Below are 26,948 nucleotides of genomic sequence, written 5' to 3' on the forward strand. Positions count from 1 at the left end.
TTGGTTGGTTTGGAGTTTAACATCTCTTTTCAATACTAACGTATAGAAGACACTTAATGTGGTACTCGAACTATATCAGCTCGTATCGAGAATTAAACCGGGTCTTCTGCGCTTAAGGTACCATATATGCTAACTACATAACAAGGAAGCTCAAGAGAGACAATGTCAGTGATGATTTAAACAGAATAACAGATAGAAGCACTAGATCCAAATTTCTAAGTGCGCTTTAGTGGCTCAGTGATAGCGCACTCACCTCTGCTAATTTGACAATTAACTATTTTCCATGATCAAATGTTAAACTTGTCCGTTGTCCCTTTTGTTAGAATCTTTCTGCGAGCACAGTCCTGACGACGCCAGTTTGCGTTCACACGCGTGTTAAACCACTCCCTGTAGACACGTTGAGCAGTTTGCTTTAATATATCAACAAATTCGCCAACTTAGTAGTGAAGCCCTCACGTTTTGTGCAAGTTGCTGCTGATTCGATCCAGTGACAGAGTTCGTGGTGGAGAGCATAGTGTCCGTGGGTTTTCTCTGGGCTCTCCTGTTTTCTCCCAACATTTTCATGCTACCAATTTTTTCATTAATCTTCTGTCTCTTTTAGCCTACAGGGCTCCTTGAAACGTAAAGCTGAAGGATTTCATTTCAGTTTTAAACTCAGACAACTTCAGACTATGAACCCAAATATTATGGCTTGGTTTTGTCATTTTGTTACATCTTTGCTTCCACCTATCATGACTAGCTTTTTCCACACAATCGAATGACACACTCACTTCGCTGTAATCATTATGCTTCAGCAGCGATGAAAATTAAATCTTTTCTTTTTTCTTGGACTTCTTTGTACAAGCTAAGCACAAAAAAGTTCTTGCCTTTTTTGACTTCCACTCACAGAGAGGAAACGAAGTGACACACGTGCCTGCCAAGACATCGGGAGTTAGGCTAACTATTGACCTTCAGTAATACAGGCACGCTGCGCACATAGTCTGAGAGAAATAGAAGTATTAAACTAGCATGTGTTCGCGTGTGTTTGTTGTATGACTTTAAAGTTTGCCTGTTAGCTGCCGTATGAAGTTGCCGCTTATGCCAGTCATTTGGAGAGAGTGCCGTGAACAAACGCACCGCCAGGCATTGGTTCCAAAAATCTCGTTCTTGAGATGTGAGCCTTTCGGATGAACCTCGTAGTGGACTACCACATGTGTTAGATGACGAGGCCCTGAAAGCAACCAGCGATGACATTGCTCTAACGTATGATGAACTTGCAAATAGTTTCCGTGTTTTCGCTTAAACAGCCAGACTGCACCTGCATGGGATAAGTCATACAAGTTAAGCTAGTAGGTACTCCACATATTGTCGGCAGCCAACAAGGAACAACGAATGACATTCTATTTGTCTTTGTTCACTCGGCACCTGAACATACTCATCTTTGATCTCTTGCTCACTGGTGACGAAAAGTGTATCGTCTATCACATTCCCAAGCGTACCAGACATTGGTTATCGCCACGTAACCCTACTTACATCTCAAGTCCACCTTTGCATCCGCAAAAGGTTATGCTCTATATTTGGTGGAATTGTCGGCATGTTGTGTATTACGAGCTCCTTCCACCTGGTAAGACCATCAGTGCTGACCTCTGCTTTCAGCAGTTGCAAAGCAGGCATTGGTGAATCGCAGCGGTGTGCTGTTCTGAACGACAATGGCAAATCACATGTGGCAAAGAGGACCCGGGAGACCCTTTAGCAACTTGGCTGGGAGACACTGTGCAATGCACTGTACGTATACAGCGGACCTTGTGCCAACAGATTACTACCTTTTTCATTCTCCCGACAACCGCCTCCGTGGGAGATCTGCAGAACGCCTTCACGGAACTCTTTGCATGCACGACCGCCGAGTTTTATCACCAGGGTATTGTGCAACTGTGGGAACATATAGAGAAAGCTGTTCGAAACCCAACGGCACATACTATCTACTGTATTGCTCTTTGTTTATCACTATCCTAAACCGACAAGAACTTTTTGGCTAACCGTGCAATTGTTTATATTTTTTTTATTTTTTCTTTTATTTTTTTGGGAGAGAGAGAGAGGGGGAGAGGTGAAATCTCTTCTTTTTCTTTCCTTTTCTTTTTTGACTCTCACCCCTCTTACACCCCTTTTCATCCGTTTCTTTAGTTTGTTTTTATCGAAAATTCAGAGAGGAAAAAAAAAAGAAAGAGACTTCTTTATTTTTAATTATGTCCCAGAACTATACCTGGTTTGATAAAGAGAGAGATAATTAATGAAAGAGAGAAATTGAGAAAGAATTGGTGGAATGAGAATGTGAGGAAAAATGGAACAACCACAAGAAAACGCACGGATACTATGTTATTCATCAGAAACTCTCATGCCATGGAATGGAAGCAGGGACCATTCGCACGTCATTTAGGCATATGCTACCAGTAAAACTCAATCTATAATAATATAGTCCGGTGTGAAATTGGTTTTAACCTTTTTAATAGCTTTTGACGCATTTAAGTCTTATATTTCGTAATGTCTCATAAGACATTTGAATAATAGAATCTTCGAGATGTGCTGTGCGATGTTCAATGTTCGAATAATACCACTTGTTTCCTTTTGTTGGAGTATACACCAAAAGTTTTTGTTTCTTTAATTTATTTAGTTTGATTATAGAAACTGGAATATGTGTCAATGTATTTTTAATGCAAATAGGAGGCAAGGATATAAGGCAAGAAATCAATGCTTCAGATGCGCGTAGAAATAGAAACTTTATAGGAATGTACGACTTCCTTGTTTGCAGATAATTTCAAGAAATTCGTGTTTATTATATGAACATGATTTGTCTTTTCGTTCTAAGTATGAAAGAAGGATTTCTGAGATGTTTATTACTTTCGTTGGATGTCAATTGGCGATCCGTGAATTGTTCCGGATTGTACACTTCCAGTGAAATGAATTACTCTGCTCCATCGAAATATTGTTACTTAATTGTTTCAAATACGTGACTAATATCGTTCGGGTTTGTGATTTTATACTTTCACTTTCTCACATGCGTTGCCTTTTAAACTAACTTTTGTTAATACCTGAACAAAAACTATAGATAGCATTTGTTTGTATGCGCAGAGTTAAATTTAATGGTTTTTGTCATATTCTTTCTTCAGTAAATGCTTCCATAATTCAATATATTAGTCCAATTCCAACATCACTTTTGTAAGTGTAGTGTAGTTATATATATGTCATTATTTTGATCACTTGCTCTATTGGTACATCGCATTGTTTTTTTGTTGTTTCAGAAAAAAAATAGCAAAATTTGTGTCCAGAGAAATCTAGTGTAGGCAGTACTTGGCAGACTATCTATTCGCTGAATATAGTTTTGGGAGCAAGCCAGCGTGTGAAGTGTTCAGTGCAGTGTTGAACCATTTGGATATCAGAAGCGGCCCAAAAACAACTACTGGGCCTTCATCTTCCCATCAGCGTGGCTACAATACTTCTAATAAAATCTTAAAGACGTGCAACAATGCATCGTGCTCGGACAGTGATCAATAATTTGGGGTCTCTGTTACCCTTGGTGCCACAAATTGCACCAGAATCGTTCGCTTCGTGGCTAGTGAGGACTAAAAGTTCACAAATTACAGCTACGTGTTGTGTTCCTGTAAGACACTACAATGCTCCAGTGCAAGCCGAACCCTTCCTCAATGGAAGTTCCTCATCGTATGTTGAAGAAATGTACAATGCGTGGCTGCAGGACCCAAAGAGTGTTCATGCGGTAAGTACCTTCTTTAGATTAGGATTTAACTGTGGAAGTGTATCGTAGGTCAGTGTGTTGTTTTTGTAAGTTAAGTAGATTGCAAAATTACCGGTAGTTTGTGTTTGATGGATGTTATTATGGTAGAAAGATTTTTGTTCTTTGTTTAGTTTCTTTTAGAAGCTTAATAGCGGATATTTGTAAAATGGAAATTCAGTTACGTAATGCTTGTCTGTGTTGGTGCTTTTTTTTTTCCACTTGCAGATTGTTTGAGGGTGTTTGTGAAACTATGATGGAATTAAGAACTTTCTCTGTATAAACAATTACATTTTAACTAGTTTTTATTCCCTTTATTTCAAGGGTCTTATATCAGTCAATGGATTTTTTTTGACTGAAATTCTGTTTTTTGCGATCTAATCTTCGATGTAATTATTCGGGTTTGCTGGTTTCTCATCACAGAGCGTGCAATAAATTAGGTTGTTTAATCCTAAGGTACTTCCATTCCATATTGTTCAGTATACCGACGTAGAAGTATAAGCTACAAATTAAAGATGTAAAAAACATTTTATTTCTCATGAAAATGCTTTCTTTTTAAAAATTTTCTACCAGTAATACGATCTTTCAAAGCAATTAAAATACTTTTCCAGAGTCGCGTTAGAAAATAAAAGATGATTTAAAGTTACTATTAGTACATAATATTCTTCCAGCGCGGGAGACGTGGTTTCTATTTTCTGCGGGAGCACGTATGGTTCAGATCATATAGTCACGCAGCTGAAAGGAACGCTAAACTCTAATCCAGCCAACCAACATGATATATTTCTGAAAAGGGTAATGTGTTTCTTCAGTCTTTCGTGACTTTTATTCCAAATTAGATTGAATTGACTTCAGCAATTAGCACCAAGGATATATGAAACGGAACCTACTGTACAAATTGAGATAGGACCCAGTAACCAGGTTTGTAAGGCGGTGGAAGGTGTCCTTACTGGAAATCGAACGCAAAACTATTAACAGAAAGCAGGCACGGTAGCTATTCGGCCACGAGGAAGCGTTATTCAAAATTGACTGTATGAGTATGTCATTTGCATGAAATGTTTGTATAGTCCGCAGCAAAAAAACTGCAACATGAGCATGTAAGTTTATTGTGAAACGACGAAGTCTTTTGCTCGGGGAGGACGCCGAGGTTTCTTCTGGCGTGATTCGTGCCGCTTAGACGTTGTGTTGATTCCCTGCGCTGTTAGGCGTAGTTTCACAATAAACTTACATACTCATGTTGCAGGTTTTTTGCTGCGGACTGTACCTAAAGAACTTTGGGGGGAAAAAGTCGTTACAATGTAATGAATTCAATGTTTGCATAAGTGCCCCATGTTTTCACATTCCAAGATGCCTAATACAACAGTGAAACGTCTTACTCTCGTAGTTCTTTGACTATATCGAGACTAAAATCAATGTAGTGAATAAGAATCTATTTATTCGTGCTTTTGGTGAGTAATTAAGTTAAATGATTTTTGGAAAATGTATGATTCAGTAATTATAATCCTTGAATATAAGAAATAAATATGGTTCTAGAGAAGAGGAGTAAGGAGTAAGAATAATAAGATTTTCTTCAGCATAACATGAAGATAGTACTAGGTAACCAAAAAAGTTCGTGTCGTATTTGACATCACATGAATCTTGCGCTCATAGAGATCAAACGAAATTACACACATACTTGCCAAGCGATCGGGAGTTAGTCTGGCCATCGACCTTCAGTAATACAGGCACACTGCGCACACACAGCAATCACAGCTCGTCCAGTGTCGAAGAGAAATGGAGGTATCGAAACAGCTTGTTCGCGTGTTTGTTACATGACTTTTGACTCTTATGTTGCATGACTCTTAGCTGCCGCATATGCCAGGCATTTGGGGAGAATTCCATGAACGAACGTAACGTCAGGCATTGGTTCCAGAAATTCCGTTCGGGAAATGTGAGCCTTTCGGTTGAACCTCGCTGGTGATGATCACGTGTATTGGATGAAGATGCCCTGAAAGCAGCCATCAAGGAGGATAGGGGTCTAACGTGTGATGGAATTGCAGAAAGGTTCCATGTTTCCGCTAAAAGTCATACTTCATCTGCATGGGATGGGAAACTCATACAAGTTAAGCAAGTACCCCACACATTTCGTAAGACGGTCTTTGAACTACTAAGTTCAGAAGCTCAAAGGATAATAATAGTAATAATATTAATAATAGTAATAATATTAATAATAATAATAATAATAATAATAATAACAACCCTATTATGTGCAGGGTTTGCCGAAATGGGCCCAGCCCGAAAAAAATCCGGTGGTTTTTTTTCGGGTTGGCCCCACCTGAAAAAACCCACCTGGGTTTGTAACCTATTTGTTAGTATATTATTAGTACAACTAAAGTGATCTCATTGTAAGTGATTATCAGATTTTAGACTTTCCTTGGGCGAATTAGAGGCTTTCACGTTAAGGTATAACAACACTCAACATGAGACCTTTATAAAGTTCTGGATGCACTAAATGAATTTAAAAAAAAATAAATAAATAAATAAAAAAAAAACAGCTTGAGATAGTAATAGTACAAATTAATGTATGGATTATGCTTATAGCCTATTTGAAGTAAAATAAGCAATTTTGTACTTTAGAAAATATTTTCCGTGAATAGTGTGCTCGTCGACTTGGCGACACCGAGGAACATCGTTACTCATACGTCTGACGGGTTTAAGGTCATAGGTGCCGGTACTAATAGTACATATGTAAATCCATTAGTAAAACTATTAGTATTATTTCTTACCTTTGATGTAAAACATAAGTTTCTTCACCTAAAATTTGGTTTTCCAACAATAACAGTTTAGTTCAGTCATTTGTTGCTACTCTTCAAATAAGCATTCTGTAGAATCAACACCAGCAATGGCGTAAATATTCTTGTCAAATTTACGAAGCTTAATGCTCGGGGTTCCGAAGACTATGTAACGCTTACTATTTCAAGTGCTGAGTTCAAATTTCCGTACTAGTGGAAGTTTTGATGTACACGCCGTGAAAGAAGAGTCACCGCGGCCTATTATACTTTTGTTCATAACCAGACAACAGTTCATTGCATTGTGTTGGAAAGTCGAGGGGGAGGGGAATCTGAGGTGTCCCGTATTCTCATGGAGAAAATATGGCAGTTTTATTTAGGCTGGAAGATGTTAATTTCATATAAGACATTTTAAAACATTTATTTGTTTCATACAACATGAATTGTATCTTTGTTTTAAATTAATAGATCCCTTTTGATATTCTATTGGCGAACGTCAGTCAGGCTTCTGGATGACTTTATCTACATTTGTTCGTTTGTCTACCGAGCTCCTTCGTGGCTATGCGGTTAGTGTACGCGTCTTCGGCGTGGGACCCAGGTTTGCTTCCCGGGGGGAGCTCATGTGGTTCGGATTCCACGTTAATCAGTAGGTCCCGTTTCATATATCCTCGCTGCTGAAAGGGACGTTATACACAAAATCAACTCAACTCGTTTGTCCGCCTCTACCACACACACTACGGGGCACAACTTTCGGCCTTTTAAGTTAAAATTTTCAGAGTACAGGCACGAGACACTGTAAATTTCCTGTATAGATTTTGGCGGCATACCAACGTAAAATATCAAAATGGCGGCCATTTTTTCGAACCAGCGAATATCCACGCTACGAAGCGCAATTTTCAGTCTTTTAAGTTGAAATTTTGACGGTGGAAGTACGAGATATGCTAAATTTGCTGTATAGATTTTCTCGGCGATCGAATATAAAATTTCAAAATGACGGCCATTTTTTTAAAACAGCAGTTAGTAGAAAATTGTTGCAAGTTGTGACAATGACAATCTTGAAATATAAATCACATTTTAACACTTTTACTCCAAAGACGTTGAAATATTTCGAATAAACCCGAAAATAACCGAAAAAACTCATATGGGCGCAGGTGGGTTGGGCTTTTTAAAAAAAGCCCGGGTTTTTTCAAACCCTGATTATGTGGGAGTTCATACTAATATTGATCATAGATTTAGATAAATATTGTATAACCTCTTAATGCATTTTCGAAACTTGAAACCAATTATCGCATGTGATTGTATAAGACATGAGCGTATTTCAGTCTTCGTATCATGTGTAGATGTTGATAGGGAAATCAACTAGCCTTGTTTTCATTTTTCCACTTACAAGGTAATTAAAGTGTTCAAATTTGAATGTATTTCTAGGCTTTTATATTAACTTAATCGAGTGTGAATGGGCGAATAATATTTCTAGTTATTGAATGTATATTTTGTTCGTGAATTTGAAACGGTTTGTTGTGATTTTTTAAAAATGTATTTACTTCTAAACCTTTTATTAAAATAGTAAACAAGGAAAATCTTCCGGCAGTTCGGGGAAGGAGAATGAAAATAAAATGGTTGTGTTTTCGATAATAATAAGTCTCATCCACTTAACACTTTCCTAACCTCTTGTACTTTTTTTAAATAAAATTTCAGATAAAGAATTTTTTTTATTTATGTAAGGAAAATGATGTAAGAAAAGTTTGTCGATTGTGGATTTTAAGAGACATGTTTCTAAACTGTCTAATAATTTTTTGTTACAATGAAATAACTAGACTAGGCACAAAACATTTTGTTGGTGCGAATGAAATGTCCAAGCTAGGCGCGTTATTTCTAAAGACGAAGAAAACTAAAATACCTGCTTAATGAAAATAATCAGTCTGCAATACACAAGCCAGCACTTCATTCCAAGAGAAATCCGAAGATAGTGATGCAAAGTTCTCAAACGCACGTTGTACCGCTTGATTATCAAGGAAAATCTTGTTAGTGAAAAAGTGATCGAAATGCCGGAAGAAATCATAGTTAGTGGGAGAGATTTTGAGGGAATATGGTAGAAGATGAAAGAGTTCATACCTATAAATGGGTTCATAGATAGCCTGCACCGTCCTACACGCGTCAGCATTGTGCAATATGAGGATATGTCTTTCAATTGCTAGATGGTTCCGGACAATGTTTGGACTACATTTCATGAATTTCAACACTAACAATCTACATTGATAATTTCACCTCGCGTGATGAAGGGATGATGGATTTTCACCTCTACCATAGATCGTCATACTAGCAACAAATTGTGGGCGGAGAGGTTATTTAGGAAATTTGGAACATTGACCACTCCTGACCTGACTGCAATTGCCGTAGCAGATTACCGAAAATACGCGCGTAATTTTTCGCCCTCGCATAATTTTTGCATCCCAATTTTAAAGGGCATTTTCTGTATATTTTATTTTCCTCGCGTAATTTGCGCACGCGGAAACTTTTTGTGAAACAGCATTTTTCCAGGAATCAATTACGGTAGCTAATGAACAATTGGCAACGCAGGAAAGCCATTGTTGTAAGATAAGAAACCACACGACTTCTTAATCAATTTTTTAATGTTATTTTTCTACAAATTTAGAATTAGTTGTTTGTTGTCAATTCTTGCTAGAAAGAAAACGTGTACCGGTATTTTTGTGTTATTTTGACCGGGGAAAAAAATAGATGATGTTCACTGATGTGGCTAATTTTTTTTTCCCGCATAATTTACGCACCTTTGTTTCAAAACAACTTTTTTTTTCGTCTAAAAAAGTGCGAAAATTACGCGAGTAAATACGGTAATTTTTTTCTGAAGTGACAATCCGATGCGCAAGCTTTTCCGGTTATTCGTTAAGCTCAGAGAACTGCATACCTCCTGACTGCGATTGTTGTTGGCCAGTGTCAAGTCATGTGGCAATCATGAGTCCAAAATTTTCACCTTACCGATTGCACAGAGGCACTGAACGATAGTGGTATGGTGTAACTGTATCTCATCTGCAATGACACGAACACTTTTCCGAGGATTTGCTTTCACAGTGTTCTTGAAATCATCCGAATATATTGGTCGATACCCACAGAGCTCATTTTGTACAATGCTGTATAACAGGAATGAAATTCGAAAAACCAACGACGAATTTTGTATTAATTTGCCATTCCTAGCCGGAAAGCGACCCAAATGTTCTTTGCAGCTTGCTCTGCAGAATGGCTCAGTGTAAATCTTTAAAGAAACCTCACTCGCAAGTGTGTGTTCTCCATGGTGTACTTTCATACGACTCTGTTCAACAACGCAGTGTCTCGTAACTGGATACCTCAGCATATTTACTCGACGTGCACTAAATTAGTGATGTTAGATGCTTGACATTAGTCCACCCTGTGTTGCATTGCTTTTGTCACACACCAGACGTCAAATGAGCCATTTCAGTCGCACCAACCTAATATTTGGAATAATTGAAAATAGTATAGATAAGTAAATAAACGAGAAGATTACCGTGAAAGCAAACTATCTTAATACCATTGAATACCATTGAAAGCGAGTAGTTGTAAATACTGGGTGTAGCTATAATAAATAAGAATGAAGTTAGAGTGGAAATTAAGAATAGATTGATTGATTTGGTTTGGTACGGAACGGGTTATGGACTAAATGCAGAAGAAACACATACATCTGCCACTTAGCCACGAGTGGGCATTAAAGAATAGATCAGGGCCGGGAAGTGCTTACTGCTGCTTCACGCTAACTTCCAAACTAAAGATTTTGAAAAAGAAAAATCATGAAGAAAAAATTTAGAGAGAGAGAGAGAGAAAGTATACGGTTGATCGAATCAAGTTACGTAATAAGGAAGCTAACAGTGTAGTTATCATATATAGTGCGTATGATAAGGAGAATGTAGCAGTGCATAGTATATAAGGAAAAGAGTACAATCTTTATTGGATTGGTTTCATTATTGAGATTTTTTTTCAGTTAACCAATTAGCTCTATTCTGCATTGAGTACAGCAAGAATAAATAGCAGTAAAAGTGATGATACGCATTGATAGATTAAAAGTATTTGATAGATGTATTCATTTTCTGTTACAATGCACTTCATCCATTTGTAGAAAGTGTGAGTTAGGACCTTATTAAATGAGAACAAATCTCTCAGCCAAAATTATCAGTGGGAGCACAAATTACAATCTTTCAATATTTGATTGAATCTTATTTAGCCCCTTTGTCAGCAACGATGTTGTGTAAGAGGAGACCTATAGTTTAAAGTCGAATCTGAACCACTCTAGTGTGTTCGATTCTCACTCACCAGGAATTGAACCCCGAACCTTGTGTATTAGAAGCATACGCACGAGCCATTAGTCTAACGAGAAGGGCATATTTGACGTTTGCGATTCATTGCCGCATCCCCATTCTCTGTATGGAAAAAGTTCATTTCAATCATTCATGTGAAGCTTTCCAAAGACAACCAGGAATATTACATTTTTAATACATTGACATCGTGGCGTCAGAACACCGTAATAGAAACGCTACTAGAGCCACTTCATAGTGCAGTGGCAAACACGCATGCTTTATGAATGCAGGTGGTCTAATTCGATCTCTGAGAAGTGTGTCTCGGATAAAACCCCTAGTTGTGGTTCGTATCCCACTATTTCTCGTCCTGTATAGTCGCGGTTCAGAAGTTATATCAAACGCTAATAGTTGAATGTGGATGAGTGTTCAGCACCAAGGCTATATGAGGCGTGGACCTATAGCTGAACTTAAATCTCTTCATATAAGGCCACACAGGGAATTAAATCAGACGCCTATCTCAGTGGTGGAGTGTTCATCTCTGGTGCATGGGGTACTTAGTTCGATTCATCTCGCACCAAGTGTGCTTTGTGATGGATGGACACCGTGTGTGCGTCTGTTTTCCAGTTTCCTCCTATTTCATTTATTCCAATATTTTGCACTTTTGGTGCACGAAACCCAGGCTCAATTCCCATCAGGAGCCCATGTCCGGGTCACATGTTAAACTGTAGATCTACGTTTCATATGGGCTCGCTGCTGAAGACGACCCAAAATTCTAATCCAACCCACCATTCTACCACCACCAATCCACTCATTCACCCTTTATCGTCACGGCATAACAGTGGTATGTAAAACTGAAAGGTTTCATTTCATAAACCAGCCCTCAAATACTGCTCAATCAACTAATATATTTGATACACGGAAATATATTTAATAGTAACTGAAGGTTGATCTATAATTGGATTTGATGTCCCGTTATGGCCTGTGGGTGAAAGAACAGGACAAGTGCCAGGCAACAACGATGGAATGCAGAAAACTGCAGGGCTACTACCGTTTTACTTTTCTCAGTAGCGATTTCTCTATGTTGCCGAATTTACCGCTGGATAACACAAAATTAAAGCATAATTTATTATGGAAATTCCCTAGAATACAACTTTAAATTGTTCCTCTTGCTTTTACGTTATCCTCTGTGCTTCAGTCCAAGGCAGCATCAACACCGTTAGCGGATTATAGATATAAAGTATATCGCTACAACAGTGCGAGAAACTATCATATACGTATCAATGCACTAGTCGTAGGAAAGCGTTGAGTACCAACATGTCCCAAATAGCAGGCAAGTTTACCGCTAAGTATCTGGGAAAACCAGTGATGCCAGATACATAGTACATAGTTTCCCTCAAGGAAGCAGAAAATCTCTTTACACAACCATGCCTTTTCCTACACCCCGAATAATTTTGCAGAAACTAATTGAAATGAGAGAGTATGGAGCCGATTCTCTACAGTAGGGAAACCGTGTTAGACATGGAGTTGGTGGACGCGGGTGGTGACGTTGGAAAGGTTCAAGTTCCCTAGGCACAGTGGTGATGTCAGAAATAGAGTCCCGGTCATGAGGCCCCAGAAATGGAGTTCCGAAGTTTTGGGCATGATGCCTTCTATTCGCCTATTATATCTTCAGTAAAATACTTAATTTACAATTTATAATAGAGATATACATGGTACTTGTAAAAGCAGTATTTATGAATACGTTATTAAATATCAAAATATAATTTGTAGGCTGTCAAGAAATGCTGTTGTATTGTAAACATTTTATCCTATATACGTTGCGGTAAACATTCAAATTTTCAGGATACGCCACTGTTAATTATATAACGTCTAATAAGCTCAAACGATTTCAGCTATAGCTATCAGCAAGTTCTAAATCGTAAGTTGTGAAGTGACGGGAAACTGTTTATTACACTAAGTTCCTGTAAAACGTTACTATGAATATTTGCAATGAAATTTTTACAAATAGTATTTTTGCTGATTCAGTATTTAAAATTGTGATTATAGGGGGGATCAAACCCATAACCATACGCATCAAATGGAAAGGATCGTTCGAGTACATATTGCAACAGGGTATTAACATCTGAATAATTTATATACTGCTCAAAACAAGTAGGGAATCAGATAAATCATGTGAAACGTCCTACGAAATGGTGTAATACTGTATCTGATCTAGTTCGCCGTACAATCCACTGTTGCCAACCTCGAAAAACAAAATTATCGATTTTCGTCTTTAAAATTATCGTATACTGCAAAAAATTATCGTACATTCGTTACGAACGTGATAATTTTAGAAACATGTATAATACTATTGATAATAGCACTAAAATATAATAAGCTTACCTAGTACCCTTCAGTTTCGAACTGCAAATCGGTGTTTACTAGCCTCGGTTGCACACAGATGCAATAAATAACATTTACGTTTTTGTACAAAATGCCAGGAAAGTCCATCTGTAGCCTACTTGCAACAGAATTATATTTTCCCATCATTGTGTTGCACCCATCGGATGTGAAGCCTATTATTTTTCCAAGTGGAATATTACTATTTGTTAAAGTATTATATAGGAGCTCATAAACCAGTGGTACCTTCATGTGCAGTTTCCACATTTTTATCACAATAAATTTGTAACACTGCAAACTATTTTGTTTGTATTTTCGTATTATTTTCATTGAAATATCTCGCACAAACACGCATATTTTTTGTAGTCGAAATATCTGTAGACTCATCGACCATTAAGCTGAATTTTTGTTTCTGTAACGTCATGCAATTCCTTCAAATGACATTTACTAATGACATTTTTATCACACCCGTTATCTTAGTTCTACATAATTGAATCTTGTTAGCAATTTTGGAATCAGAGAACGCACTTTTAATTACATCTATTACGTGATCTGGCATATTCATAGAAATATTATGTTCGGCTACAGTTTATTTGCACATTCAAAAATTATCGTATATTCACCTATTATCGCAAGGGCATTATCGTATATCGTATTAAGGCTTGAATTATCGTATATCACGATAAATTATCGTATGGTTGGCAACCCTGGTACAATCGAGTAATGTAAATGCACAACGTAGAAAAGGACCATCCACATGACGGATGACGGAGTGCTGGTAGAGGGCGTTTTGTAGTGTGGCGCTGCCAACGCTTTCAAGCTCAATGCATCATCTGTGTTTAGTGCGGGACAAATCGAAGTTGTGAAATGGCTCAACAGCGAGATTTGCTACGATCACTGGCATCACGAGCTGTCAGAAGGTTGGAACTGTTCAGTCATAGCGGGAGGTGTCAGATGTCATTGTTGTGGCAAATGCGTGATTCCCCGATTGTGAACCCGATTTCAAACGATTGGAAGAGTTCAAAGACAAGGATAGGGCCACTCACGAGTAACTACAGCGAGAGATGTTCGTCATCTCTTCTTAACAGCCCGTCGGAATTGGCGGCAGAATGCAACTCTGCTGCAAAGGGTCTTCCAAACAGCAAAAGGACGCACAATATCTTGTCAAACGGTCAGAAATCGCTTTGTAGAAGAGGACCTCTATGCACGTACGCTCATGATGTGTGTCCCGTTAATAGCACGATCGTGTTGACCAGATTGTGGGTGTGTAGGTGCATCGTGGATGGGGACGCAATGAGTGGAGCCATATTTTGTTCTCTGACGAGTTGCAATTTAGTATGCAGTCTGATAATGAATATGTTTTGATCTCCAGGGAGAGAAAAACACAAAACAATCTAATGTTTGTGTGAGAAAGATCCCAGTATCGTGGTGGTGGACTTACGGTGTGGATACGAATCATCACTGGGAGTATACTGAACTCCATTTTTATAGATAATAATGCTTGTGCTCATAGTTAGTGGATGAGATGCTGAAAGCTGAGGGTATAGCTCGGATGGTGTAGTCAGCATGCTCGTCAGATCTCAATCTCATTGGGCATGTCTGGGATATGCTTGACAGACTGATTGCAGCTCGGCCAGTCCCCCCAACAACCATTCCACAGCTGGAGGTCGCTGTTTTCAATCGGTGAAACAATATCCCCCAAGAACTCAAGAATCTAATCGAGTGTATGCAATATAGGAGCGAGGCAGTAATTAGCTGTTCGAAGTGACTATACACCATAGTAGGAAGCAATTACTGTTACTGCCTTGCCTGTTTGTGAGCAGTTTGAGAGTTACACATATTGTCCTCCTGTTTCCTACCTGAGTCATGTGAACCATGATTTTCAAGCTCCCAACATTAGTGTGTGCCAGATTTTTCTACTGTATCTTACAGCATTTCCTCCAGTACGTTATATCTGAGAAAAGTACAATCTTATCCAAACGTCTTACGTGCTATTTCATCTGATTTCCAATTTTTTTGAGCAATATATATACTTTGTTTCCGATTTCGTAGTTAAAATTTTTAGTATCTATTTTACATTAAATTTAATGTATTTTAGTAAAAGTACAAAATTGCTTTCAAGACTAAGTGAAATTTAAGTTCAACTAACATCCCAGGTTATCCCTGTAGGCTATAGGACACACAGTTGCAAGGTTATAAATAAATAGTTTGGGGAAAAATGTTAGGGATGAAGGGAGGAGACGGAAGAACCGAAGATACCAACAGGCTAAATGATGATCACAAACTTACATGTTTTGGAATAAAGCCAGGGTCATTTCTATAGCTGTTTGATGTACAGGCTTTTTGTTGTGCTAGGGCCTCCTACAGCAACGGTCAACACAATTTGCAAATCGCAACACAACGCTAATAATACAAGTAATTTTAAATGCTGTACTGACTACACAAACTAAAAGGCAAATTGCATTGACCCAAACCGCTACAGCAGTGGTTCCCAACCGGTGGGTCGCGACACACTTGTATGTCGCGCAGTCCTATAAAGTGTTCCGCGAAATTTTAGAATTTAAAAATTAGGAAGCATTTAATAATAATTAAAATCAGTTTTGAGACAGATTGTACCAATCGCCTCTAGTGGTAGCAACAATGCTTAGTACTACTTAGTTACTACTTTATAGAAACTTACGGTTTTACAACATTATAGGCCTTATTTATGTTATTACGTTATTAATGAGAAAACAAACAAGTGTGTCTCTATGTCGTTGGCGTTCTGTAAAGTGTGTCAGTCGAAAAAAAAAAAAAAAGATAGCCATTCCGATACTAAATGAGGCTGCATGTGACAGTGTAAAAAAGCATCAACCACTATTGATTAGGGCTATAAACTGATAATAGTATTTATTTATTCAAACTTAATTGTTTCATTATCTTAAAGATATTTACAAATTCCCACCGTGTGCGTGAGTTTTCTCGGGGTTCTCCCGTTTCCTCCCACTTTCTTCATTCCACCATTTCATTCATTACTCATCATCACCGTCTCCTTTAGCCTAACCGGCATAACCGTGGGACGTAAAACTCAAAGATTTCATTTCATTTCATTTACAAATTCCAAAAATCGCAAGGGCGAGCGACAACGTCCTTCAGGAGAACGAGAAGACAAGCTTCCTTAACAACTATTCTGTAATTTTACTGTTGTACTATTTTTAGATGGAGGTTACATTTAAAATAACATCTGCCATGTCCCCTAGATGAAATGCTGGCGTCATAGCAACATTATAGATTGGTCATATTTTTTCTTTTATTAAATTGCAGTAAACAATTTCTCTTGTGTACTTCTACATAGGCTAATTCTTAAAAACAATAATGCAAATAAAAATAATATTTACATGTCTCCCATGAAAGTTTCCGTATAGAAATAACGCTACGTTTAGAAGCGGATGTGCATCATTGTTTTCCTGTCTGTGCTGGAGACTTTATAGATAAAAATGAAAAGGTCTACACTGCCATTTTAAAGAATGCTACTAGACAGACAATCACTCACGTCATTCAACAGCAAATGACATGTCTTAGGAGTGCTGATATCTGCACACAATCAGTGAGAGAACCAACAGAATGCAGAAGACCAGATGGGAAAAGACTTGATGGAATGACTGGTTCAGTGGAAGAGAGATAAAAAGCAGTGGTATGGAACTATACCTACTACAGTACTTATCACTTTTAACTGTTAATGCAGCGTTACGAAGAGAATTGAAAAAAAAAGAAAGAATCAACAAATTAGTAGTTCTAGTTTATTAGATAACTTTTTGTTTGTACCTGTCGCAATCAAAACTAATGGATAATGGAGGAAAGAAGGCCTGTATTTCATCAAAGAAATAGGTCAACGAATATCATAGAAATCAGACGATATATGAGCTTTTTCCTTCTAATACAACGTATTAGTATGGCAGATCATGGGAATGTTTCTACCATTTTTGGAATAATCCCTACTGGCAAACGCTTAAAAGAAATTTTTCTCCTGTTACAGTACTTTTCATTGTTTCTTTATTCACCTTGAACATACTTCTTCATATTTTAAACCGGATGGTTTTGATATACAGGGTTTGTATGATAAGTAATGAGACCAGGTCTGGAAACATTGTTTTATTGATCTGATCTGTACAGGGACTTAAAAGCTTTCGAAGTACTCTCCTCTTGCGTCGATGCACTTCTGCAATCGATGTTTCCACGCTGCAAACGCCCCCTGGAAGTCAGCAGCCGGCATGTCCTTTAGAAATGTGGTCACGGCTGCTTGGATGGCTGTGACGTCTGCAAAACGGGTTCCTTTCAAGCGTGGCTTCAGCTTCGGGAAGAGGAAGAAGTCGGCCGGGCTCACATCTGGGCTGTAGGGTGGTTGTGGAAGGACTTCCACCCCAATCCGGGTCAAAAAGGAGGTCCCTAAGAAGGCGGTGTGGGCAGGGGCATTGTCGTGATGCAACTTCCACCGGCTAGCGATCGCCGGTCTTTTCCGCTTGACGCTCCTGTGCAGTCTCTCAAGGACTTGTTTGTAGAAGGCGGCGTTGACGGCTTGTCCTTGGGGTACAAACTCCTTGTGGACCACCCCCACATTGTCAAAAAAAACAATCAACATTGTTTTCACCTTTGACTTCGACATTCTGGCCTTCTTGGGGCGCGGGGACGCAGGAGTGTGCCACTCCGCGCTTTGACGTTTCGTTTCAGGGTCGTACTGGAACACCCACGACTCGTCACCTGTTATGACGTCATCTTCAAAGTTAGGGTCACTGTTCATGAGGTTCAACAGTTCCTGACAACAATCAACACGTCGTTGCTTTTGTTCGTCAGTCAACACTCGCGGCACCAGTTTCGCACAGATTTTTCTCATTCCCAATTGTTCCGTCACAATCTTGTGCACTGTTGTGTGGTTCATATCGAGTTCATCAGCAATCAATCTCAACGATAATCGACGGTCTGAGTTCAGGAGATCCCTCACTTTTGCCACAGTTTCGTCCGTAGTCACTGTTGTCGGGCGTCCAGCCCTCTCCAGATCCTCAACGCTTTCCCGGCCGTTCCGGAACGCACTGTGCCAACGAAACACCTGGGCTTTGGATAGGGCTTCCTCTTTGTAGGCCTCCGTGATGAGAGAAAGCGTCTGAGTAGCCGTTTTCCCCAGGCGAACGCAAAATTTGATCGCATAACGCTGTTCGATGGAACCCTCCATGTTTGTTGATTTTCCGCCGTGACAAGAATGTTCACAAGGGCTTTGTCCAAGGCTTGTCCGCGCTCCACTAAGGCTCGGAGCCAACTGACGCGCGGTGCGTTGCTTTGCTCGGACCCCCCCTACATCCTCCATCACCGACAAACCCGCTCCAGCGACACGCGCGCCGCGGCGCGGCGAGTCTCATTACTTATCATACAGACCTTGTATATATATATATATATATATGAAAACTTGTATTCGAAATCTATATTTAACGAATACAATTTACGTGTTATCGGAATTTGTCTTCAACGAAATTTACCGTTGTTGTATGAATCATATTGTAAAATAAATACTATTACAGATTTTTTAGTACACATTTTGCCACTACACGATTACCTAATCATAGCTTCTGACTCGTAATTTAGTAATGGCAAATTTTGCCCCCTCCCCCTTCCCCCACAGTATGTACATCAATCGCCGCCGTTGATAATAACATATATCGTCGTATGAGAACCAGAGGAATGTAACTTCATTTTCATAGGTTTACAGGCGAGGGGACAAAAATATTATTTTCTTAGAAAGATGCATTTTTAATAAGATGGTAATTGAGCTACATTACAACAGGTGATCTACAAGAAGAATAGATGGTGTTCCGTTCCATTTACACCAAGTGGACCTTTCAAAATTATGTCCAAACATAAAGAAAACAAAACCGCACTTTTGGAGTTACGTTCCTGTAGTTCTCATGCGACGATACAATATACAGGGTGGTTGTAAAGTCAGTACCTATTTCTAACAATATTTCAAAAAGTCGCTATGACAGTTTTATTTCCATTGAATACATTATTCCATACACTTCCGGAATCTTTTAGGAATAAAATCATCCACGGTTCTTCTTAATATCTTAACTAGAACATTTGCAAACACTTCATGGACTGAAAGTATTTGAGAACAGGATCCTGAGAAGAATATTCGGACCCAAGAGGAACGAGAATGGGGAATGGCGGAAGCTTCATAACGAGGAACTACATAGTTTATACGGTTTACCCAACATTGTTAGGGTCGTCAAGTCTAGGAGGCTTAGGTGGGCAGGTCATGTAGCTAGAATGGAAGAAAGTAGAAACGCTTTCAAAGTCTTGACTGGTAGACCCATAGGAAAACGACCATTAGGAAGACCTAGGCGCAGATGGCAGGACAAGATGGATCTCGCAGAGATAGGAATACAAAGTAGAAACTGGATGCAATTAGCTAAGGATAGAAGTCAGTGGAGAGCTTTTGTGAACGCGGCACTGAACCTCCGGGTTCCATAGGCCATAGAGTGAGTGAGTTAGTTAGTTCATGGATATTTTGTTCAAAATTGTTAATATCCCGTGGTTTTAACTTGTGCACTTGTTCCTTAGCCCACAAAGGAAGAAGTCGCATGGAGTTAGATCGGGGCTGCGTGCAGGCAATTCAGTTCGTCCGGCGGCCAATCCATCTGCCAGGCAAATTGTCATCAAGCCATGTTCTGACTGGAATTGCGTAGTGGGACGGAGCCAACAGCAATCCCTTCCATTTTTCCATTCTTCAATCACAAGCCATACGTATGTTCGAAGTATCTCAAAGTATCATTCACCATTCGTGGTATTGCGTAGCATGTATAGACTAATGAATCTGGTAGACGTCATTCCACACCAGACGGTTACCTTTGGTGTTGTTTGCGTTTTTCTCCACCATTGCATTTGGATCGAAATGTGACCAATAATGATAATTGTGACTGTTAACAAAACCTCCGACGTGAAACACCGGTTCGTCAGACCACAGGATTAGTGTTGTGAGGGCCTGAAAAAAAAGAGGATATTTTGGGTTAAAAACATTTTTTACGGTTTTCCCGAGCTTGAAAAAAAAAAAAAAAAAAAAGGAAAGTGGGGAAAAATTGAAATTTTCGAATATTTTACTATATGCTTTTAAAATTAAAACTATTGTATATTTACTAGTTTAGAGTTAAGGTTATTGAGTACTTATATTTCTTGTATTAGAATAGGGAAATTTTGTGGCAACAAATATATGTGCACCACTCATTCAAACTCTTGAAAGTTAGCACCGTGATAGACTGGAGTTATGGCTAGAAAAGAAAGTAAAATATAATCCTAGTTAGTTTAATTAATTTTGACGCATTAAAATTATCTTAAGTAATCTTACGAAGTTTCCGCTTAATGGTAGGGAAGTGTTAAAATAACTGTCAGAATCATTTTAAATCAAACCTACCAGTGTTAAACATATATCTTCCTTGTGCTATGTAAAATTTCCGGAAACTTTGAAGCCATTAGAAAAAAAATAATTTGTTCGGAAATATTGACAAAAACCGGAAACTATAATTTAAAACTATTTGTTCACCTGATACTAGAGCCTTTCAATTTCAACTGTGCCCCTGCTGGTGCTGCTATCGATGTGTTTTTTCCCATATCTCCCTTGAATGAGGATGGACAAGTTGCTGTGGCAGAGATCTTTCAATAGTTGGATGCGGACAGGGTTCTTTCCCCAAAGCAAAGGGAAGGTCTGCGGGTGTGAGGCCGAAGAATATTTCACATTTTTTCTAAGGGCACTCTTTAAATAGAAAGGCTCTAATCTTACTTGCTGTAATAAGTCTGCAGCATATATACAATGTATTTCGCTATCAGGAAAAATACTTAAATCAACATGTTTTAATTTTACTTTTCAGTTTTCTGATTTCTGATAAAATCCCTCTTTGTAATTTGTGTATTTTTCGAACAACTCAAAGAGAGAGGATCTTATTTACACTTACACACATATACCGCACAAGTGAGTAAATTTTAGCAGCGAGAAAATAATTAATGGTTGAATACGTGAAACTTCCATTCGTTAGTATTACAGACCAGCAGAATACCCGTTCTTCGCACGGGGAGAATGCGTTTTATTTTGGACATAAAGGGGACCAAAACCCTTACGAATCAGCTTAAGAACCCCCAAAAGTATGAATTTGACACTAATATCGGCCATTTTGTTATCTTTACATGTCACCACCCCCCATTAGTACAACTTGATTTGGGTTGAATTTGGATTTAAACAGCATCGGCTGTTCATCTCAGTGACCGAAAACTATTGATTCGACATTAATAATGGCCATTTTTCGATCATTTTTGTATATCTTCCCGATGTTGACTGAATTTGGATTGAAACGGCATCGGAAGTGTCGCTGTTCATCGCAGCGACCCTGAAAATTATGGATTCGACACTAATATTGGTTATTTTCGATATATCCCCCTCTCCTTCCCTCAAGTTGCACCTTCAAAGTGAAATGATAAAAATCATCCTGAACCTGATCTATGTTAAATTTTATCGAAGCCTGTCGGTGGTTCAGGAGTTATTAAGTTACATAGTCACTTTCATTTTGGTACATATAGATAATTTGTCGCACTAGAAAACAAGTATTTGCTTACAGAAGTCCATATTAGAATATTAAATAGTAATTATATGTTTTAGTGCATGAGTACTAGTGAAATTTGCCTAATGCTCTTTCTTTTAAGACGTAATTTGGTTAAAAGTAACAGAACTTCACCAGATCAAAGAGCATATTAAGAACTCAGTTTCATTTAAGAGACCTATTTGTTGCAACAGAAACTCTTCATGATGGTAGGCTTGTTATATGTAACTGTAAAAATTCTGTAATTAATGCACACTCACGAATAAACGACTGAAAAGCACGTAACGGAAATACTTTTTCACGCTTTCGAAAAAAAAAAAAAAAGGTTCCATTACTAGTAAAATTAACCTAATACAAAGATTTTTTTCGTCAATTTTCCGGAAAGAAACCGGAAAAATCTTTTTTTACCAACAGATCGAAAGTTTCCGGAAATTTTACAACACTACACAGGATATTGTGGTACTAATGTGGATAATCATCTCCTCCAACCAAGCATAATCTCACAAAATTCCATTCGCTGTACCATCCTCATCAAAAAGTTCATAAACGTAATGTGGCTTCCGAGGTCGAAAATGTAAGTCATTTTTTATAATGGTCATTATCGTGTAACGTAACAATCCTGTTTCCCTAGCACCTTGTCTTTTGTGGACTTTGAAGAGCTACGTTCATACATGTCCTGAAGAACATACACCATTATCTTCCGATTTTGATGTTGAGGACCGTCTAGATCGACTTGCATCTAACACACTACCATTTGTTAATTTCTAATGACAGCTTTTTTTTTTTTTTTTTTTTTTTTAATTGTCTTAGGGTTAAGCGTTGCATTCCTACCTCACACTTGCCTCCACCATCTCTGCACTTGCACCTACGACCTCCAAACTCCATACCTGGCGGCAATCTTAGCTCTGTCTTCTACGCTATACATACCAGCCATTTTGCTGTTTTCACTGGATCTACTTCTGAAATCATGGTAAACCTCACATTAGTAAACAGTATTACACACCAGCTAGAGCTAATGCTAGTTTCTAGGATAATCTAAATTCAAAAAGGTATTGAATTTACAACCACACACACTCTCTCTCTCTCTCTCTCTCTCTTATATATATATATATATATATATATATATATATATATATATATATATATATATATATATATATCCCCTCCGTTCTGAATATACACTATCTAAACTGAGAAACTGGCAGTGGAAATAGCAATACTTTCTTAAAATTTCATGTTATGTTTCCGTTTCGGGCTTAAAAGAAAGTGGTTTTGCTAAACACAATAGTTTGTCAATTCCTCATACACATCACAGATGCCTAAAGGCATTTAAAAAATATTAAATTTGATTCAAATGTACTGATAGTTGTTGGTGCACCCCATCAGAAAATTCTGGATCCGGTCCTATATATATATATATATATATATATATATATATATATATATATATATATATGGGTGATTCCACGAAAAAGGGAAATTTTCTGTCACTGACATTTCTTCAAACTACTACTAGAAAGAATCACCTCATTTTTATTTTGTTTGATAGTAACCGTCACAAAGTAGGTATGCCATGTATAACAGTTTGCAAATATAACAAGAAACATACGTAAAAAATTAATTATTACCCAATTTCTCAACACCGTGGGCTGTCACAGACTACAGTTGACTGATTTTAATCAATAAATTACAACTGAAGTCGCAAATCAAACATCATTTAATGGTAATTAAATGGAAGAGAACATTTCAATGTTTCGGTTTTGTGGAAAGTAAACCTTTATAACGATTATTTTCGGAAGCTTGACTATGCTTCGTTTCTGTCACCTCTATTTCGTCTCAACTCCATGGCAATAGAAAAAAATATTGCTCTCAACAGATAGCATGGTCGTCCACATTGGCAACACCCACAAGAAGACAAGGCAGACATGTTTGACTGAAGAACAGAAAAAGTTGTGTGCATGTGTTAAAAGCTATAGAAAAAATATTTTTGTGTGTGGAAAGCAGGTGCGTATATTAATTGATACTCAACACCATGGTATTTATTACTGAATGTATTTGTATGGTATATACCTTCTTTCCCTTGAGGAACCTACGCCTTAACGTAGAAAATTCATACACAATTACTCACATGTACTGGTTGAAAAGTGGGCCGGTAAAGATAAATTATATTCGATTTTCTCAACTCCATGGTTCTCAACTCCATGTCCATCTGAAAACTAAGGAATCCACGGTGTTGAGACAAGTTCACGGAGTTGATAATCCTATAGTGTTTGTTATGCTCATGCTCTTCCAAATATTTGTTCTTTCAATATATTGATAGAAATAAAGCTCGTTTATGGTCTAGTGACTAGTATGCTCGCCTTTCGTGCGTGGTTCTGGGTTTGGTTCCCGGTGGAAGCTCAAAAATTAATGGTGTTTACTTCGCACAGTGAGGCAATTGAAAAACTCATTTGAGTAGAAATGTACTGAAACCTGATCGCACAGACCATCGCAACGGTCGTAGGAGCCGACACGCTGATCACGTGTCATTCACACTCAAAGGCCGGTGGTGGGTTCTAGCCCATTTAAGGAGTGTTTCGCAGAAGTTCAGATTTGGGGCTGTTAGGTAGCCGGAGGTAAAACTTCAGTCAAGTGAAGATTTATGGTATCTGTTTTTAACCTATTGACGTCTCAATCTTATGATCAGCTAATTGTTTTCTTTTCAGGGATTGTCGAAGAATCTGAGGGCAATGTACGGACAGTCAATTTTATGACGCGGATCGGGAGGAATTTCTCCTGGCCTACTAAACCTGACGTTTAAAAAGCGTTGGAAGTTGTTATTCTGTGTAGACTAGAACAGCCCTTCCCTGTTTCCTCAAGACATTTCCTTCATTGGAGTGGAAAATGAGGGCTACTTAACAAAGAACATCGAATTATCCAAAGAAAACAGAAATGATGAGTGCCTTACACTGTCATTTAGTGTGCATTATACAAGGCGTTTCAAAACAATACCGACAACGTTTGGGAGGTGATTTCTAACACCAAGATAAGATAAAAAGTATAGACCAATCTGGCTGCACAAATGCTTCCTTTCGCAGTTATAGGCTGCCGAAAACATAAAAAAAAAAAAAAAAAAAAAAAATGAACTTTAAAGGTCCATAGCATAAAACTATGGGACCTACCGTAGTCGGGTCAGACTTCACTTAGGAATTAGTATGTGCGCTATCCAAATATCCATGTTTCAGAATCTTGCGGTACTTCCACAACAACTTTTATAGAAGTAGTTGGTGAGTACTTCAGATTATACGCCCGTAGCCAAACTCCCTCTAAAAAAAGTGCTTCGTGAGTACCTCAGGATTCTGAAACATATTTTTTGATAGTGCACATATTAGTTCCTAAGTGAAGTCGTGACCCGACTACGGCAGGTCTCATAGTTTTGGAGTTATGGACCTTTAAAGTTCATTTTTTTCATGTTTTCGGCAGCCTATAACTCCGAAAGGAAGTATTTGTGCACCCAGTTGTCTATACTTTTCGTCTTATCTTGGTGCCAGGAATCAGCTCCAAAACGATGTGTGTATTGTTTTGAAACACCTTGTATATATACCAAATATACAAATACACTTACCAAATGTTGAAAAAGTATTGCACTTTTGACGTGTTGACTTGATCACACAGAGAAGACGGACGGTTTACATAAGCTCAGAAAACAAATGAAGTAGACAATAGACAGGTTTAGTGACTACTTCGTCTGTTTCGTAAGCTTATGTGAAAAGTTTGTCCTCTCCATATGATAGTCAACATATTGAAAGCGCAATAATTTTTCAATATTCGATAAGTGTATGTGTATTTCTTTATATATATATATATATATATATATATATATATATATATATATATATATATATATATATATATATATATATATATATATATATATATATATATATATATATACTCAATTTTGGAACCTTCATTGTATATATTTTCATATGTTTGCAGTATTTTCTGGAGTATTTTTGTATAACAAATTACGTGTCATCTAGTTTGTTAGAATTTTACACAACATAAGGAAAATAATTCTAACTTACAAAAATTATTGGAAAATTATTTCAATTTTTATGTAAATTATAAGCTTAATCACTTATAAACCAAAAGTTATCACCCAGATGTATCAAGTTTCTCAACTCCACAGCAATTTTCAACTCCGTGTTAACTAATCTCAACTCCGTGTCCTATGGTCTCAACTCCGTGGGTGCTGAAAAGTTTATTATTTTTTATTTACTACACCAATAACGATTCAGCTCTGCTGAACACCTAATTAACATGTACTTAGTAGTAGTAAGTGCATGTGATATTTTTATCGAAATAGGCGACCATCAACGGAACAAAAATTTTCCAAGTGAAAATTTCCCTTTTTCGTGGAATCACCCATATATATATATATATATATATATATATATATATATATATATATATATATATATATATATATACAGGGGCGGATACAGGATATCATCAAGGGAGGGGCTAAAATATTTTTTTGCCGTTTTATCCAGTGTAAAAGCCCATTTTATCCAGTGTATATCTGACCGTCAAGGGGGAAGCTATAGCCCCTATAGCCCCCCATGGATCCGCCACTATATATATATAGTGTTCACGTAAAACCTCTCCGATTACAAATATTAACTGTATGGAAATTATTAGTGCCAGAGAATAACGGTTTACGTCATCTTGAAGAGCAACTTTGTTTTGTCTGTATATGCACTTCTACATGGGCCCCGTTAGTAGCTCTCAAAATATCCAGTCGATATTCAATCTCTCGCCATGTGTTTTGTAGCATTGATGGCTTCTTGGTTTCTTCAATTTTGTGACAAAGACCAGGAATATCACGTACAGGTTTGGCGTAGACTCTGACATAGCCCCATAGGAAGAAATCCATAGGAATTATGTCGGGAGATCGCGGTGGCCAAGGAGTGGGTCCATCGTATCCAATCTATCGCTGTGGAAACGTTCGGTCTAAAGCCCTACGAACACCTAAACACCAGTGTGGTGGGGCACCATTCTGTTGGAATATTACGTTTGGTTGCAAAGGGTGTAATTGAAAAGCAAAGTGTTCAGGCATGTCCAG

General features: G+C 38.0%; 2 protein-coding genes across 11 annotated transcripts in view; one reads left to right on the forward strand and one right to left on the reverse strand.

Moving 5' to 3' along the window:
* Positions 1–26,948, forward strand: part of Ogdh (oxoglutarate dehydrogenase Nc73EF) — a 208,112-nt gene that overhangs the window by 14,022 nt on the left and 167,142 nt on the right. For 9 of the 10 annotated variants that reach the window (XM_081728728.1, XM_081728727.1, XM_081728731.1 and 6 more), the window contains one exon: positions 3,276–3,748. In XM_081728728.1, coding sequence (XP_081584854.1) covers positions 3,500–3,748 — 249 coding nt within the window. In that variant the 5' untranslated portion in view covers positions 3,276–3,499. Of the gene's footprint in view, positions 1–3,275; positions 3,749–26,948 lie in introns of those variants that run through there. The other variant, XM_081728736.1, reaches the window with a different exon arrangement.
* The window catches only part of LOC145662828 (uncharacterized), a 57,890-nt gene continuing 50,290 nt past the window's right edge, over positions 19,349–26,948 (reverse strand). The window contains exons 2-3 of the mRNA XM_081728726.1: positions 22,673–22,800; positions 19,349–20,238 (exon numbers count right to left, since the gene is read on the reverse strand). The gene's annotated coding sequence lies outside the window, so the exon portion shown is untranslated. The remainder of the gene's footprint in view (positions 20,239–22,672; positions 22,801–26,948) is intronic.

This window comes from Thermobia domestica, chromosome 10 (assembly GCF_964235325.1).
Source record: "Thermobia domestica chromosome 10, izTheDome1.hap1.1, whole genome shotgun sequence".
NCBI lineage: Eukaryota > Metazoa > Arthropoda > Insecta > Zygentoma > Lepismatidae > Thermobia > Thermobia domestica.